This window comes from Bradysia coprophila, unplaced genomic scaffold (genome assembly GCF_014529535.1).
Source record: "Bradysia coprophila strain Holo2 unplaced genomic scaffold, BU_Bcop_v1 contig_373, whole genome shotgun sequence".
Lineage (NCBI taxonomy): Eukaryota > Metazoa > Arthropoda > Insecta > Diptera > Sciaridae > Bradysia > Bradysia coprophila.
This window is the reverse complement of record NW_023503632.1, coordinates 680,265-698,547: the sequence shown is the minus strand read 5'-3', so window position 1 is coordinate 698,547 and position 18,283 is coordinate 680,265. Positions and strand designations below refer to the sequence as shown.

General features: G+C 37.6%; 2 protein-coding genes across 4 annotated transcripts in view; both read right to left on the bottom strand.

The window, feature by feature from the left end:
* Nucleotides 1–18,283, bottom strand: part of LOC119082089 (ATP-binding cassette sub-family G member 1-like) — a 49,486-nt gene that overhangs the window by 20,958 nt on the left and 10,245 nt on the right. The gene's annotated exons all lie outside the window — the stretch shown is intronic.
* LOC119082090 lies at nucleotides 9,493–11,594 on the bottom strand. Its single transcript, XM_037191457.1, has 5 exons — nucleotides 11,511–11,594; nucleotides 11,217–11,428; nucleotides 11,040–11,153; nucleotides 10,759–10,935; nucleotides 9,493–10,695 (listed from the first exon to the last, which is right to left on the bottom strand). Exons 1-5 carry the CDS (start codon nucleotides 11,541–11,543, stop codon nucleotides 9,555–9,557), a joined length of 1,677 nt encoding a protein of 558 aa, XP_037047352.1. The 5' UTR covers nucleotides 11,544–11,594; the 3' UTR covers nucleotides 9,493–9,554.

Below are 18,283 nucleotides of genomic sequence, written 5' to 3'. Positions count from 1 at the left end.
TTAGCATTTCGTAAATGTCATCGAAAATGGGTGCACTCGAATGAGTGCGTTTAAATGAGGGCGTTCATTACATTCGAAAAACATTTTTTAAAGTGGCAAGAAGAAATTTATTTAATCAGCGAAAATGGAAAACGAACTGAGTGAAAGACTTTTCGTACGAAATTAAAAAATGTTTTTTATTGGAACCAAATTTTTTTTATTTATTCATTTTTGTTCTTAGAAATTGTTTACAGTAGTTATTCAAGTCCTAAATATTTGGACAATTTAGCACAATTTTTTACTTGCTTGAAATTTTCCTCAAAATGTTTCCGGTATGCATTGATGAAATGTTTTTTGATTGCTGGTTTATAAGTTACGTAGTCGTAAACATACTCTCTGGAGCTTTGGTATATTTCGTCAGTTTTGTTATACGCAACTTGATGGGCCGCTTCGATGGAAATAGTCACTTTTTCACCAGATTTGGATTTCAGGTAGCAAAAATCGGTCGATACCGACTCTACAGTCACACCAGGGTCGCCTGAGGAGTCCCATACCCACTCGTCTTCAGCTTCCAATTTTTGCCGAAGGTGCATTATAAATGAACCAAAATTAGGTGCAGTGAACGAGACATGTGTTGTAGTAGATCCATCGGCGTTGCAAATTCGTATCATTGGTTGCAACGAAACAGGATCAATACCGATTGTCAGATATTCGGTAAACTCTGTTCCAATTTTCACTTTTTTCTCTCGTAATAAACCACGCTCATGGTACAAATTTTTCAAACTTTCAGCCATTCCGGTCTGTCTTTGTTAGAGTAAATCCTAAACACAACTGAATCAACGGAGAGAGAAAACAAGAGTTTTATACCATTTTCTCGTCACATCCCCTCTTCATTTGAAATAAAACATTTTTTTTTTTTTTTTATAAAACCACACACACACAATATTTATTTTATATTTTATTTTTCAAATACAAAAATTCTTAAAAATTTTTCTTAAAAATATCTGGTGCGAACAAAACTCATCATTTTTTTCTTCAAATTTTTTCTCTTAAGTTCTAAATTTTGTTTCTTAAATGCCAGAAATTTTCTTACTTCGCTATTTCGCATTATGTAATTGTAATTCTTTTGAATAAATATATCGTTTAAATGTAATTTCTGTGAAAATTTTTTGACAAATGTTTGTAAGGTTCCTTTACTTGACATGTGAAGGATAAAACACGCAGCATACATTCCACAAACTTTTGACGACAATTGTTGAACCTGAAGGTCGTTATATTTAAAGCTTTCGCAATTATTTTTTACAAAGTCGCGTATGTAATAGCTTTTTGGTGGGAAACCGTAGCTATCAAAGTAGTTGGCATGTAATTTTCCTCTTGTCGTTTTAATGTATAGTCCTGTCCAGTGGGTGCCAGGCTCAGATGAGTGAGATAAATTCACCACGAAACCGTACTCGAATTTTTTATCAATTTTCATCTCCGCCAGTTGATCGATTGCACACACAATCGTTTTGCAATTCCGGTTGGTGTTGGTGAGATCCAAAAAATTTTGCAATTCCGATGTGTTCATTTTTTAACAACTGTAGTCGGTTACAATGTTTCTATACTGGTCAATTTCAATTAAACCGTCAAATTCAGCAAAAACTATTGCAGTAATTGATTGAGCAAGAGGGGCGGCAAAACGAACGTCTATACGCAACGAACCCGTTTTCGGTAATGAGACGTGAGTCGCTGACGAGCACAAATCGGGTGTAAAATCGACAGCAAGTAGAGCGTATCCGTTCGGGTAATCAACGCGGCTTATGTTGTTTCCGATATCTGAGTGGTTAATGTTACTTCCCTCGAATAGTGAGTGGTATGCTCGAATGTATTGATTCGTTGCAAAGTCGCAGTTAAATGGCTTTGTGGGCACAGCCACGGAATCGAGGTAGAATCCGACTGAAATGTAGTTAAAGGAAGTGAAGTTGAATGGATTTGTTGTTAAGGAACCGTTAAATGCTTCGGTGCTGACGAATCCAAGAACGCATCGTTTCGGAAGCGTCCCGAGGAAGATATTGTCCAACGTCTTTGACTGCGTATTTTGAGGTATAGTCATTGTACGAATATCAACACGATTTATTGGGTACTTTGCGGTAGCAGTGTTCAAAACCTTATGGTGTGCAAGTAGAGTTCCCGGTGCAATTTTTACTTTGCGTACAAACAAAACTGCATCTTTTAATTCAAATAATCCCACTGAATTGGCTGTTCCCATTATGTGAAAGAGCTGATTGGCTCTATTCATCTTGATCGTCATTTCGACACCATTAATCAAATATTTGTCGACGTTGAATAAATCGCAGTGAAGAGGCCCATATAATTCGACATCCTGGTTATGTCTAGTCAGTTCCCGTCGAGCGGTAAAACCAACATTAGCATTGCCTGCAATGTCCATATTATTTGCAGTATCGTCTGCCCACACTCCGGAAGAAAGATGTGTTTTTTTACTTTCAGAGCTGCAATACGGACAATTTTTTATAAAACTTACAAAAATCGAAAATGAACAAGTGTACTACCTATAATTCAAAAGGTTTTCAATATAAGCACGATACGGGTAGCAATTGCTGGGTGGAGTAATGCATTTTTGATTCAAATATACGTCCACTTGCGAAAACATGGAATGCAACCAGTTGTTGACAGGACCAACGGTACCGGGTATCGGTGCTGGTTGCCCTGGCACTGCTGGCGGGACCATAGTTGTTAGTCTCACCTTTACATAAATGTAAACTCTGCCCAGATCCAAGTATTCATCGTTACTGGTGCCGCTAACTACAAATTCTACAGGACCCTCATTTGAAATCGAAGTTACCGGTCTATAGCTATGAAGAGCACCGCTTTCTACGGTGGTTTGAATTGGAAGTTTACTGAAAATGTCCAGCTCCGATTTGACGTTTAAAGCGGTCGCACGATTGATAAAAGCCATGATATTTTAAAAGTTGAATATATCCGTATTTATCTTTGATTTTGTCGACTTCTTTTTCCTTTTAGTAACTTTTCCCGATTTCACTTTATTATTATTAGGTTTAACTTTTCTGTTCCTTTTAACCTTCACTTTACGAGGTTTAACACCCAACTGACGTTTTTTAGTAGAGCGTTCGACTTTAAATCCATCACCGTACATCAGCTTTCTCTTAAGGTTGTCAACTGTCTCTCTCACTCTTTTATGCAGTGCAGTACTTGGATTAACGTTATTCCGCACATCGTTTAGAAAGTTGTTACCATTTTTTAAAACTTCCCTGCCTACAACAGCTCCACCTCTTTTCAAAACAGGTAACACTGTTTTGAACAAGCCACCTAAAAAAGATCCAATACCATAGCCTCGTTGATAAATAGGTCCCGAATAAAATTCTCCAAATCCAGAGCCGGCCTGCTCCATATAGTAGCGAACGAGTAGATCCTGGTCCATTTTTTCCACACTTAGTTTCTCTTTTTAAAGTGAAGTTTAACGCTCAACGTTCCGTACTGGAATGGCAATAGTTTGCCTGCGACGTCCCTTATATCGATTCTGATTGTTTGGAATTGCTTCGTTTGGATCGGAATATACTGAAGTTGAGCAAATTCAACGCTGCATGGTTTTGAAAAAAGCGCCACTGACCCATCTGATGTATTTACAGTTCTCAATACTTTTGACCATGAATCTCCAATTATTTGCGGCTCTATGATGTCACAATAAATGAGCATTATGGCTGGGATGCCACTTTCCAAATTTGTTGGATGTGGTGCCATAAGTCCCATCTTAACTTCTTCACCGGGTCGGTATCCAAGTTGTAGTGCTAAACGACCATGAAATTTTAACGCGGCAATCAACAAATCGCCTATTTTAGGCGCATATCCTCCCTTCATGGAAACACGCTTTGTTTTATCGTCAATTTGCAAAAAGTCGCCAAGTTTTGTTTCTTTCCGAATGGCATCGTTTATAGCCTGAATTATCTCTCTGACATCACCATAGAAGCCGGGCGTGATTTGCAATGTTATCCATTTTTTTTCAGGAGTTTCCTTCCCTTTCGATTTGATGAATTTTTCCGTGACGGTATGCGTTTGTATTTTAAATTTATTTTCTCCAGTCTGCACCGTAAAAAAAGCGTACGGATACTGGATTTCAGCAAGTCCAACTTCCCAATCGCCGACCAAATTCATATTTCGGGAATAAGAACGGTAAATGAGCTAGTTTTATTGTCCGGATAAATAGACATAGAGCTGTTTGACATCAGTGTCATGTAAAAGTCACTCATATTGGCAAAATTGCTGAAGAATTGACCCAACAGTTGAATTTACTAGGATACCCTCGAAATTTCACGAAATACTGAACGGTTTTGCCGCGTCGCCGCTGTTTTATAATCTTTTCGATAGCTTGTGCAGCGCCCTCATTACGAATTACTTTTTGAAGCTCTGCTTCGTAAAATGTTCCGGTAATTTCCTCTCCAGCCAAATCTTCGATGTAGTAGACAACCGGTGTTCTAAGGGCTATCGACTTTATCTTGAACAGCTCTTCGGTGAAGTTCGGCGTAAACCCTTTACCAAACACGTTTTTCTCTTTGGTTATTCGAACATAATCGCCGATTTTATATTTGGGTGCTGACCGTCTTTCCCGTTTTTTAACATTTCCCATTTGGGATTTTCTAATATTTCTATACACTTGTAAAATATTTTTGTCGTTAACTTCAAGCGGAGCCATTTTAATGCTTCTGTGATACCCATTATTGTATGAATGCACAATGTCACTCAGAACGTCAATATATCGAAAAGTGTTTGCATAAGTGAAATATTTATACATTTTTCCTTTCAATGTACGCAATGATCGTTCGGCTATGCTTGCCTTCGTGTCTGGGTTATTTGTTACGTTGAATTTAATGTTGTTCAATTTCATAAAATCTCGAAATTTCTTGGAATCGAATTCTCCACCCTTGTCCGTTTGTAAACGTTCACATCTGATATCTGAACGCCGAAAAATGTTTTTGAATGCTGCAATTACAGCCTCGGTCGTTTTTCTTTTTAGCGGTTCCACAAACATAAACTTGCTGAAACAATCAATCACCACAAGTAGATATTTTACACCGTCGTTGTATTTGGAATACTCTTCAGGAAATATGGCCAAGTCTGCTTCATACAATTCACCAATATTACTTACAATGTAACAGTTTCGTTGAAAACGAACTCGTTTCGGCTTGTGTCTGGTGTAAGTATCTTGGGCGAGTAACCATTCGGTGACAGTTTTCTTGGGGATTTTCTTACCCGCAGCTTTCCACAATTTGTCAACGGTAGAAAAAGACGCATGATGTTTAGGGTCATAGTATATTTTTCCCAACCTTTTTACATTTGTTTTATTCATTTCTTTCTTCTACTTCTTGTTTTTTTAACCCAATTCTCAAAATAGTCAAATTCACCCCAACGTTTCAACGTTCTATTTTTACGTAAAATATCCTGTTTTGGTGTGGTTCGGGGTAAATTACTTTTAAATCTTTTGGGTCTTGATGACGGAGATGAAGAAGGTCTTTTTTTGGGTGTTGAAAAATCTTCTTCTGTTTCGGAGCGAATTACTGGTTGTCTCGGCGGAGTTGAAAGTTGAACTGGGCCTCGTGGATATCCGCCAACAGCACCCAACTCTGAATCGGGTAGTGACTGCATATCGACATCAACATATTCGGTGCCAGCTTCCGACAGCATGTCAATGTTGTCGTCGTTGTTATCGCCGATGTTGTAGTCAGCTCGTTGCACAGGCTGGGGTAAACGTCCTCTAGCGTCATCATTTGTCGTTCTCCGCTCAACTTTCGGCTCCCTGTCCCGATGGATAAGCAGAAATCGTTGGAGTTCCTGCGAGTATAATTTAAGTTTAGATGCAGGATCCAAATCTTTTCGCTCTAAAATCTGATCCAATTCGTTGTTCAGCCGCGAAACTGTAGTTGTACTCGGCCCGAAATGAGTTCTATTAAACTGTGCAGAATTCGCCAGCGACTTGATGGCCTGTGTCAATGGGTCAATGTTTTTGCTCAAATTCTGGGATTCCGGGGTGACAGCTCCATGACTGCTCGCGTCAACTAGAATCATTTTCCGTGCATGTTTCATTTTTTAGCCAAAAACTGTGCTACACCTGCTGCTACAATCGGTTGCAAAAGTGATGGTAAAAATGATCCACCAGATTGGCAAATTATTTTCTTTTTGGTTTTTAAACCACCTTTCGCTTTCAAGACCTTGCGCAAAATACTTTTAAACTTGATTAAACTTTTCTTTTCACTGTCTGTTAAATGAATATTTCCGTTCAGTGTGTTGTAAATGCACTCATCAATCGTCTTTATCAGATCCAAACCGCAATTTGAAATTATGCTTTTTCTTAGCTTCGGCTTGGACGACTGGACGATTTGCAGAAGCGGAAGATGTTTCTTCACTGATGCCATTCTCGAGAATGAGAGAATGATCCAATGACGGAGGCTTTTATAGGTGAAAGGTTTTGGGTACATAAACAACGTTCGTTGGATTATCATCGGGGAATATGTTTGTCCGGTATCGTAAATGATCGGGTGTCCCTTGTGTCAAGTCCATGACGAGGTATCCGTATGGCACGCTGGTAGCATCTTCAAATATCTCACTGATATATTTTGTATTTCCTGGGCTAATTTGGCGCGCCAATGATGAAATTTGCCCTCTATCTCGGGGTGACTTGAACGCTACGATGTAATGACAATTTAATGAAATATCGCGCATCCCCTTTCCTTTGTGAAAAATATTTTGGGCAATGAATATAGTTGAAAGCCCCATATGATGACTATGACGCGTAAAAATTTCAACTACACGTTCATCTCCAGCCGCTTGAGCCATCATATCATCTAGGACGATAACCCGGGGTTTCTTGTCCGAAAACATTTCTACGTCGGGAATGCAATCCATAAATTTCACAGGCGTTCTACACTGAGACAGGTCTGGATAACTCGCCTCTGGCGCGCAATATATGATTTCAAAAAAATCTGTATCTGTGACGACGTCTAGATATTTTAAAAAACGCGTTGTAAGGGTACTCTGGTTTAAATTAATTTGTACACAAAAAATGAAATCTGTACACAATAAAAAATAACTGTACACAAAAAACAATTCTCGTACAATAAAATTAATAATTTGTACACAAATTAATAATTAATTGTACACAAAAATTGTTCATTTTGTACATAAAATGTGAATTTTGTACACAAAAAATAAATATTGATACAAAAAATAAATATTTTGTACACAAGAATTAATATATTGTACAAAGAAAGAGTGATACTGTACACTAAATTTTTTTTTCATACACAGTATGAAAACATATTGTACATAAAAAATAGATTTCGTACACAAGCATAAGAACAAGAAACTAGATGTACGGCATAAAAATAAATATAATCCTTATACACAATGTGGCAACAAAGTCTCAATCTCACAAATAAATTGTGATTAGATTGTTCCGGAATGCACTTGATACACATAAGTAGATCGCAGATGCGAATAATGTTATGAGTTTAATAAAATAGTCAGCGCCGCAGGCCGTGAAGAAAATTTAAAAAAAAAGCGGGGTCGAGGGGCGGCAGCCCCCGCTGAGGGGGGTCAAGGGGGGAGAATCCCCCCTTGAATGCAATAATAGAAGTTGCAAAGTTTTTGTCAAAATTTCCACATTGCCAGCTAATATTATTTCGGCCAATATTGATTTTCGCTTTAGTTATTTTGACTTTCTAAATTTTGGATGTAGATATTTTGGCTTTAGACATTTTGTCCGTTAGATATTTTTACTTAGACATTTTAACCAAACGTCCCTCTAAATATTTCCGCGTTGTGCAACACTAGAGTCTCAATATTTTCCTTTTAGACAGTGTGGCACCAAAGTCTCAATATATTCCTTTCACTATATCACAGAGTGAATGTAGGGGAAAATTGAATATTACCTTTACCTAGTGAATAGCATTCGAAAGTTATATACGACAGTACGACACCGAGAAAATCAATATTTTCCTTTTAAACAATATGGCACTAAAGTCTCAATATTTACCTTTTACACAGTGTGGCACCAAAGTTCTCAATATTTACCTTTTAAACAGTGTGACACCAAAGTTCTCAATATTTACCTTTTACACAGTGTGACACCAAAGTTCTCAATATTTTCCTTTTAGACAGTGTGGCACCAAAGTTCTCAATATTTACCTTTTACACAGTGTGACACCAAAGTTCGCAATATTTTCCTTTTAGACAGTGTGGCACCAAAGTTCGCAATATTTTCCTTTTTGACAGTGTGGCACCAAAGTCTCAATATATTCCTTTCACTATATCACAGAGTGAATGTAGGGGAAAATTGAATATTACCTTTACCTAGTGAATAGCATTCGAAAGTTATATACGACAGTACGACACTGAGAAAATCAATATTTTCCTTTTAAACAATATGGCACTAAAGTCTCAATATTTACCTTTTACACAGTGTGGCACCAAAGTTCTCAATATATTCCTTTTTAACAGAGTAACGCATCACAGAGTGAATGTAGGGGAAAATTGAATATTACCTTTACCTAGTGAATAGCATTCGAAAATTGATATACGACAAGGAGAGAATCAATATTTTCCTTTTAAACAATTTCCTTTAATAAAAACGTACATACATTGCAAATCATAAAATTCCTATTCTTTCACCAGTGCCTTGGAGGTTTTCTTTGGTCGTCCACGGTTGGTGGGAAACAATACTTCATCGTCATGATCTGATTCTTCTTTTTCCGGCTCGTTAATGATACCCAAAGTGTGAGCTACCGATACAATATGATCGCAGATAAACGATTTATCAAAATAGTAACATGAACATTCTGCCAATTTCCATTCACTACTTTGTTGCGGAAAAGAAACGACGCGAACACCTAATACGAACGTAATGAAGTCGCTAAAAGTTTTGAACGTTGGTTTTTTCATCATTTTCACATCCTCCCAAGTAATATTCTTGTTTAATTTTGAGGAAAAAGCAAAAAAATCTATGGAACCATTACTATTTGTTGGTCCGTTAATAAAATTCAGATTTAAACGTCTGCCACGCTTCAATGTTTCATCAGAAATGATTACTTCATTAGCAAATGGTTTCTTATCTTTCAAGTATTCTAACGACCGTTGACGAACAATGGTTAGTGCAGTGGATAAAAATATTTTTAACGGCTGGCGACGATGTTCCGTTTGGCAACGTTTCATTGTTGAATTGAAATTTTCCAACCCATTATTGTGTTTCGGAATACGTGGAGCCACGCCGACATACCAATTCTTAAAATTACGGAAAAACGATTTTTGTATCAGTCTTGTAGCTTCGGGCTCTAGCTTCTTCCACTTAGTAACAAACAACTTGCATCCGAAATCAAATATTGCTTCAGATTGACACAAATGTAACTTCCGCACATCTGCTTTGAATAGATTTCGATTTGTGGATTTTTTAAATTTGTACTTCTTCTGAATGTTAAGGATAACATGAAAGTAGCACATTATGATCAGATGTTTGCGTTTGGGACCTTCATTTGCTGTGAAGACAAAGACATGACATTAATTTAAGTGAGTTAGAGGATTCGAAGTAAATGTTGAGACAAGTAATTACCCTCATCACCCACGAATACCGCTTTATATGCGTTATGTATAGCGGCGTCGGCATCACAGACTAATACATCCGGCTCGAATCGTTTCTTCGTTACTGCTTTAACACCCGTTCTTAGCCCTTCAAATGATAATTTGTAATCGTCTGACGCTTCGTGGTTCGACAACGTCATACCAGCAAAATGGAATTTGCTATTGTAGTCAGTGACTCCAACAGCAATCAACGGTATCTTTTCCGTTGTTACTTTATGAGTTGCATCGGCATGTACGATGTTTGAATCCGCTGCGTTTTTCAATAAACGCTTTGTAGAAATAAAAAACCGAAAAAATTTGTTGTGGCTCTGTTGCGGTGGGGATCTTTCGAATAAGATCACAAACGGTGTGTCGTCGTCAGTCGGCACTTGCATGTGGCTTTTCACAAAATCTGTTAGCTTTCGCATTGTAAGGGGCGTCGATCCACTTCCATTGTTTTTGAAATTGAGTATAGTTTGACGGATTTGTATATAGCTCGGCTTATCTTTCAATGATACTGATGAATCGGCCAATATAATAAATGAAATGTTTTTTGGTTTTCTTCCGCACTTGTAGAGATCAATTATTATATCCTTAACACGGTTTGTAATTTTCTCCTTGTATTCCGGTGACCTCTTGTGCGTATGAATAGCACTCTTTCGATATAATGAGTAGGATGTCGCAGGGCCATCGGCAGCAAACTTTGACGATTCAACGATATAAATCCCGGCTTGACATTGCTCTTTGCTCGTGCGTTTAACTCGATTGCAGCGATATAAGGTCTTAACTCCATCGGTGCATTGATTTTTACTACGAAACGACCACCAACTTTCTTTCGCTAGAAATGTATCCTTGGATTGTAAGCTTTCGAAAGATCTCTCAAAACGCCAATGGTTATCTTTTGGCCCATTTTTGATTTCCGTTTGGTCAATGTCATCATCATCCGACACTTCGTCGTTAGAATCAGTTTCATCGATGTGGTCAGCATTTGTTTCAGTGGAGAACTCTACGTCGCTGTCATCCGAATCTATATTAGCGCCGATATTGTCGTAATCAGAATCTGACGCATTCGATACATCTTCGATTGTTTGACGACTGTACAAAATTGAAAAGTTAATTAGCAGTCAACATTTGATTATATTTTGATCACACACTCACTCATTCGACGCATTGGATCTCATTGGACCACGAATTCCACTACCAATGTTGCAACGAGCAGCTATCAAACGTGTACTTCGAACGACTGGTTTCTTTAATTTTCCAGTTTTCGTTACGACCACTTCTGAGGTAATAGCACTTCCTTCAATTCCTTGGCCCTCAGACTTAGAAGCCGACCTGTAATTTATCGAATGTAAATCAATTATTAACAATATCCAAGAAGTTATCTCTCACAATATACTAAAGGTCGATTTATTATATGAAACAACGTAACAACTCACTTGATGGAATCACCGTCGCTCTCTTCTGAAAAAATATTTTCACCGATATTAGGGACATTGGAATCTACCATAATCGATGCCTCTTTCATTGTTTGACGTGACGTTGGAGTCACACTACACATAATTGAATATTTAATTAGTCGTCAACATTTGAATATCATTTGAACACACACTCACACATTCGATACATTTGTTAGCATCCGACCACGCAGTCCAATACCCAAATTGCTACGAACAGGGATCAAACGAGGCCTTCGATTGACAGGATTATTTAATTTTGCAGCTTTAATTTCGACCAGTTCCGTGTTGTTAGCATTTCCTTGAGTAGATCCGACAGCTTCTATTGTATTGTTACTTCCAACAGTTAACGATGAAACATCGTCCACTCTCTATGTAATTTTGTAAATCGCACGAGATTGAATAATTAGTAAAAAAATTTCAGAATTGCATCATCACAAAATATTATCTTACGTTTTTGTTCGAATATTCAGCCTCTATCTGCATATTCGATAACACCTCCGAGATCGTTGGTGAACTCTGTACCACAGTAGCCACCTTATTGTTAACTCTTGGCTGCCAATTGCCACTACAAGTTGGAATAGATCTGTAAGTCATCAAGCATATATTAGAATCATTAACATCAGCCACGAAATTATCTAGTTAACAAACACTCACTCTTTCGTTGGTATAATTTTATTGCTAACTTCTCTGCTAGGACGTGCAATGGGATGGACACAAACCGTGGTTTTCTGTCCTTGTTTTTTCGTTTTGACTTCATCTTCTTCAATCAAACGCGGTGCGTTCTTAATGGTTTCTACTTTATTAACCTTCGGTGGCATATTAGAACTTTCCTAAGATGCCAATTAGAACAATATAGATCGAATCAATAAACACTTATACACATAAAATGAACAGACAGATCAACAAACACAATCGAAGCACAAATTAAATTTTTACGAAATGCAACGAATCACTCACTATCTTGTTACCAAAATTCCTCATTTCACCGTTTAAGTACATCATTAATCCGTTGTTTACATTATATGAATAATAATTTGTTTGGTACCGTTCCTTTTCAAAGTCCTTGTACAACACAATCACTTTGTTTTTTTCTTCTTGTCTCATATCAGTCCACCGTACAAGTGTCAACAGTTGTTCAATATTTACACCATTTAAATATCCAAACGCGGCAACAATTAACCTATTGCGATATGTGCACGACCCGAAAAATGCATCCACTATGTGATCGGGAACATTATTAAATGACGTTACATCGTATCTATTAAGAAGCCGTTTTCTGGCTTCAACACGTTGCTTTTGATATTTGAACATATTGCTCAGAATGACCTATTGAAACAATAACGAGATACAACACACACTTTATGTACATATACAAAGTTCAATACTTACAGTTCAATAAAAAATGAATTTATTAGAGAAATAGAATTTATGTTTGTTGGAAAAAAATTCTGATTTAAGAATAGATACTTCAATCGATATCGAATAAATACAACATACAACTGTGACTTTGCAACAGGTACATTGTGTAAATTCATTTTTGTGTCACACTTGAATATTGAAGCGCTGCGATCGACAAATTCTAAATAATTGCGCCGATTATAGTGCGCCACGCAATCGATGCTCGGATATACAAACAGTACCGCTTTTGTACAAATTCTGGGTTTAATTGTGTACAATATAAATAATACTAGAGTATAAAGGGTTTCTCTTCTGTGTACGAAAAATATTTTTTGTGTACAATATAACTGTCTCTGGGTACAAAATAAAAAATGAATATGTACAAAATATTCAATTATATGTACAGAATACATTATTTGTGTACAATGTGAACGATTTTGTGTACAAAATGAACATTTTTGTGTACAAAATATTTTTTTTTTGTGTATAAAAATCATTTTTTGTGTACAGAACTCATTTTTTGTGTACAAAATAAAATGAACCGGGTACTCTTTCCGCAAGACGTTGGACCAGCAAACATTGCTGTAAACGGGTGTTTCCACTTCAACTCCATTTCGAATAATACATATCATTTCAAAGTTACAATAGACATTTTCACACCGCACGCGCGCGCGCCCCGAGGGTTGTGTCCTTTGCTCTCTGTCCTCTGCCCTTAAGGGTGGGAAAGGGGGAGGGGAGGGGAGGGGAGGGGACATCAAAATAAAGTAACGGTTCAAAACCCGTACGGGTTTTGAACCAGTTACTTTATTTTACATGAAGGGTAGGGAAGAAAAATTTCTATGTTCTATTATGACACGTGCACATTTTATTTTGCTCGGCACGTGACCATTTTATGGTCATGTGAAGTATTCAAAATTTTAGTTCCCATAGCATTGGCTTTCAGAAAAACATTTTAGACCGAAAACGTATTTCAACCAATCATGTCGTGTTTCATGACATGCAGTGCTGAAGAAGAGACGTCAGAGGGAGAGAGAAAATCATGCATTTTTTCCATTCGTCGAATCTTGAACATGTTTCGCCAATCAGAAACCTGCTCTGTGTCCTGTATGGCAGAAGATGTGAAGCGAGGGAGGAAAAGAACATGTTTTGTCTCATTTTTTGTATCATTATATAACCAGCTCGTATGCACTTGTGGAGGGGATGAGTGAAATTGTGTGTATATAAAGAGAATAAGTTCTTTGAAAAGTCATCATTGTGAAATCAGTTCACCAAGTTGTACAACTATTTTGAAAAGGCTAAACGCGAGTTAATTTCAAAGTTAATATCAAAAATGGCAGAGAAAATTGTTGAATTGTCAAAATTGGCACCATTCGGTTTGGCAAGACCCTCGGCCGAGGACGCCGCAAAGCTGATGGAAACAACGAAAAAGCGCAAAGTTGATCATAAGCTCTGGACCCATGAAGCACGCATGTTTGACGAGAAACACATTTACCTCAACAAGTCAACTACAAAGTATATCATCCTTGGCAACGATGCTGGGACGTTTCAAGCAACCATGAAAATCTGCGACAGGACCAATGGCTCTCATGTTACCATTTCAACTTCAGACACGATTGGAAACTTTTTTCACCTTGCCAAAATACTTGTTGATGGTGAAGGCATTGTGGAAGACGATGCTGGTGTAACCGTTGAACCGCTAGTTACCGACGTCTGGAAAATTACGCAGATAAACGGTTTCGGGTCAATAGTTTTGCACAAAGTTAGCCTCCAAAACTTGCTCGCCTGCCGTTTATGCATTATCGAGGAAGCGCGTCGGCGACAAGAAAACTCTACTAAATACCCAGCAATTTTGGAGACTATCAAAAACGACATGATTTCGCATCCCGCATGGACACTGAGAGAAAGAATTAACGTGATTCGCAACTATATGTGCATGGAAGAAGTTGATGTCTTATATCACCCTGTTGGACTTGGCCTCATCGTCAACCGTCCATACCTTGAATCTCTAAAGGCATACTCTGCATTTTACAACTAAAAAAAAATGTATTTTTTCCCGATTTAATTTTTGAATAAATTTTTTGAGAGTGTGAGTGAAAAGGAAAAATCTTTTTATTTCTTTCATCATCATCGGTGGTTTGCCCTGTTTCGCTTATTATTACTTGTGTGTGTGGGGTTGGGCGAAATTCTGAATATCTATATAAAGGGGTTCTATTTGAAAAACTCATCAGAGTAAAGTTAGTTTTTCCAAGTTGCACATCATTTAGTGAAAATCTGAAAATGGCCGAGAATTGTTTAATAAAAAAGCGTAAACTGTGGACTCATGACACACGTATGTTTGACGAGAGAATATTTTATCTCAACAATACGGCTACCCGATATATAATCATCGGCGTTGATCCTGAAACGTTTAAACCGTCAACGAAAATCTGCGATGCATCCACCGGTGATCATCTTACCATTTCATCGTTGGAGAAAAACCTTGTATTTTGCGATATTGTCGAACTACTCCTTCAAGGCGTACAACCGTTTGACGGGGACAGTGATTTTATAGTTTCATCAGTACGTGCACCGGAAGACATGGTCTGGAAACTTACCGACAAAAACACAGCAGAGTCAATAGTTCTGAACCAAGTCAATCTGGAAAAATTTTATCGCTACAATGCCTGCTTTTGTCACGAGCTACGTCGGAGAGAACAAATGTCATGTGAATATCCCGAAATGATTTCAAGAGTTAAAGAGCATTTGGCAGAGAGTTTGCGGGATAACCGGCAGTTGACAGAGGCTGAAAAAATTTATGAAATCTACGCAAGTACGCATAGAGCCGTTGGTGTCGCAGAAGAGGATTTATGGTATCAAGTCGTATCTGGTATCATCACTGGAAGTTCATTCCTCAAAACTCTACCGATGTATGAAAGTTTTTATAACTAGGATGGAAAATGTAACTGATTTTTTAAGTGTACGAATAAAAAAGGTATAAAAAGGAGTACTCGTTTTTCTTACCCTTAGTATTGTCTTGTCTTTTCGAACATCTACATTAAATATGGCTTCGTTTGTATTCCCCGGTCATAATTACCTCGGCCCCGGAAACGATCTGGATTCGGGTACACCTATCGATACTGATGATGCGATTGCTCGAGAACACGATAGGGCGTACGAAGAAGCTGAATGCAAATCAGACATCTATAGAGCGGACGAAATTGCTGTTTTTGCATTCATGCGAGATTGGGTACGGAATAAAAATTGGCATTCAGCCCTGGGTGCAATATGTTTATCAATCAAAAGTTGCACAGAGAGACTTTTCAAAACCGTTTTCTACCCTAGATTCGGAGAAAAATGTGGTGTTTAGAACTGTGGAAATGAAAATAAAAACCTGTTTTTCGAAAATCAAAAAGCAATTTTATTTAAAACTAAAGTACAAGATTTTCTTAAGAATATTCTCTTATTACTAGATAGTTATAATCTAAAAAACATTAATTCAATACCCGAATGGTAGAGTTGCAAAATCGTCTTGTAATTGTCTTTTTGTATAATTAAATCTATACGTTTTCTTTACACGCGTAGTATAAACATCGGCCACATTTGTGCGCCTGATGCTATTATTATAAATTTCAACAGGCCCTGTTATTTTTTTTTTCTTTTCGTTTTCATCATCATCATCATTTCCAACAATCATTGCTTTCATTACATCAAAGTTAATCAGTTTAGATGTTTCATAGTTTAAAGATATCCCCTTTACTTTTACTTTACATATAATTGCTCCAGTTGACGGTACAAAAATTTTTATAGCATAATTTTTCGGGCCTCCAGATACGAATTCAATAATGTAAGCCCCCGGACCGTGCTCTTCAAGTTCGTCTTTCATTTGGCCGAGGAAATCACCTACCTCGGGCATTTTTTCTCCCTCCCTGGTTACAAAAATAATACTGTCAGTATCAAAATATAAGACTCTTTCTGGACCTACTAGATCTAGATATTTGTACAATTCCATACGGGCATAAGAAGTTGTAAAACTTGCAATTACGACATTCGTGGTATTATTCATCGTTCGAGCCTCTTCTTTCTCCCTATAATTTAACAACAGACAATCGTCGTTTATCGGATTAACACTTTGGATTTCCAATTTCGGATCTAAGATTTTGTCTCGCAATGTTTCCCCGTCAGATATAAGCATTGTTCGCGTAAGGTCATGCCGCATTCCGAACCGACCCCAGAACGAGTTTAGCATTACTTTTGACATTGACCTTAAAGATGCATTAAATTTGATCTTGGACTCGTCTAACAAAATACCTTCACGATCAAAAAATTCTTTTATATATGATTGACGATCTTCATCTGTGCGGCACCATTTTGGCCATCCACTGGCTTGTGCTTTTATCTGTAGAAAGTGGTTTATAAAATCAGAGAAAAACCCACCCTCACGTGTTGCTGGGTCGTATTGAGTCACCTCATACTCCCATATCTCATGAATTTTAACGACCTGATACCCTTTTGAAATAGCTAATTTCACCTCATCCATAACCCAGGTCCCTGTAAACTTACGTTCCTCTTCACTATGATTGCAAGGAGTTTTGCTTTGATCTTTAGCACATTTATAGCACAGGAAAAATAACAGTTTATTATGTAGACGGTATGGAAGAACTGGAAAACCAAGTTTTCTTGGGGGCGCAACCGTGACTTTCATTAGGCCATCCATATTCTGCCACGGTACCGCCATACAATCTTTCCCTATGTGAACCTTGGGGTGAGAAACGATGCATTTAGAAGTCTTGTTAATAAATGGATAGAGCGAATTTATATCAAAATAATGTATCTTCGTCTTTTCATCTGCTTTAAAATAAAGAATATTTGCATTTGTACGCCCCCCATAAAATGCATCCCTAGGGTTTAATGGCACATCATCATGAACCATGGCATCTAGTAACGCGTTTAACGCAGGTTCTGCTTTCATTTCTTTTAAAAAATCACATTCCCTCTTCAATTCTAGATTAAAACCTGACTGTCGAATTTTTCTATGCTTTGCCATAGTGTCTTCCCTTCGGTTTCTTTGTTCTTCAAAGGTTTTGTAGCTTGAACGATCAATATAAGTGGGTGTGCAAGGGCACCCGTGATAAAAACAACCATCGAACTCTAGAATAGTATTTGTCGCTGCATGGTACCCATCTACATGACCGAAAGAGGGGTGGTAAAATTCCTTAGCTCTTCCAGCATGTTGTATTTGAATATCATGTTCCATTTCGACACGATACAACCATTTCAAAGCCACATGTGACTGATTTTCCGAAAGCCTGTACCCTTTAGGTGGAACTAGTCCGATTGTATCGGGCTTTAAATATTTGGATCGAAAAACCCTATTACATGCGCCAGCAATTGTGCATCCATCTATAAACGGTTCAATCTCATTTTCACTCCAAAAATCACTTCTAAAAATTTCGCAGGCCTTGCGTAATATTTCAACATCAAGACGACAATATTGAACCAGCTCCCTCTCATTATCGAAAATGTAGTCGGAAGGTACCGTTTTATACCACTTGTCAAATAGTTCTCTTTGTTCTACATCCATATGATCATACCCGTAATAGTGTTTTGCAGGTAAAGCTCCTCTGTATTTATTGTTTACAGGTAAATTGAAAAAATGAGGATAGTACCCTTTACATCCATCGAACCCGTACAATTCGGGTAGTTTTGAAAGTCCGACTTGAAAGTAATTTATAGAATCGATAAAGCGGACCCTGCCTAAACTAATTTGAATGACTTTCGTTCCATTCATAATTAAATCAGGATTAGGGAATCGATCACTTTCATAGATATATTTGAGTATAAACTGA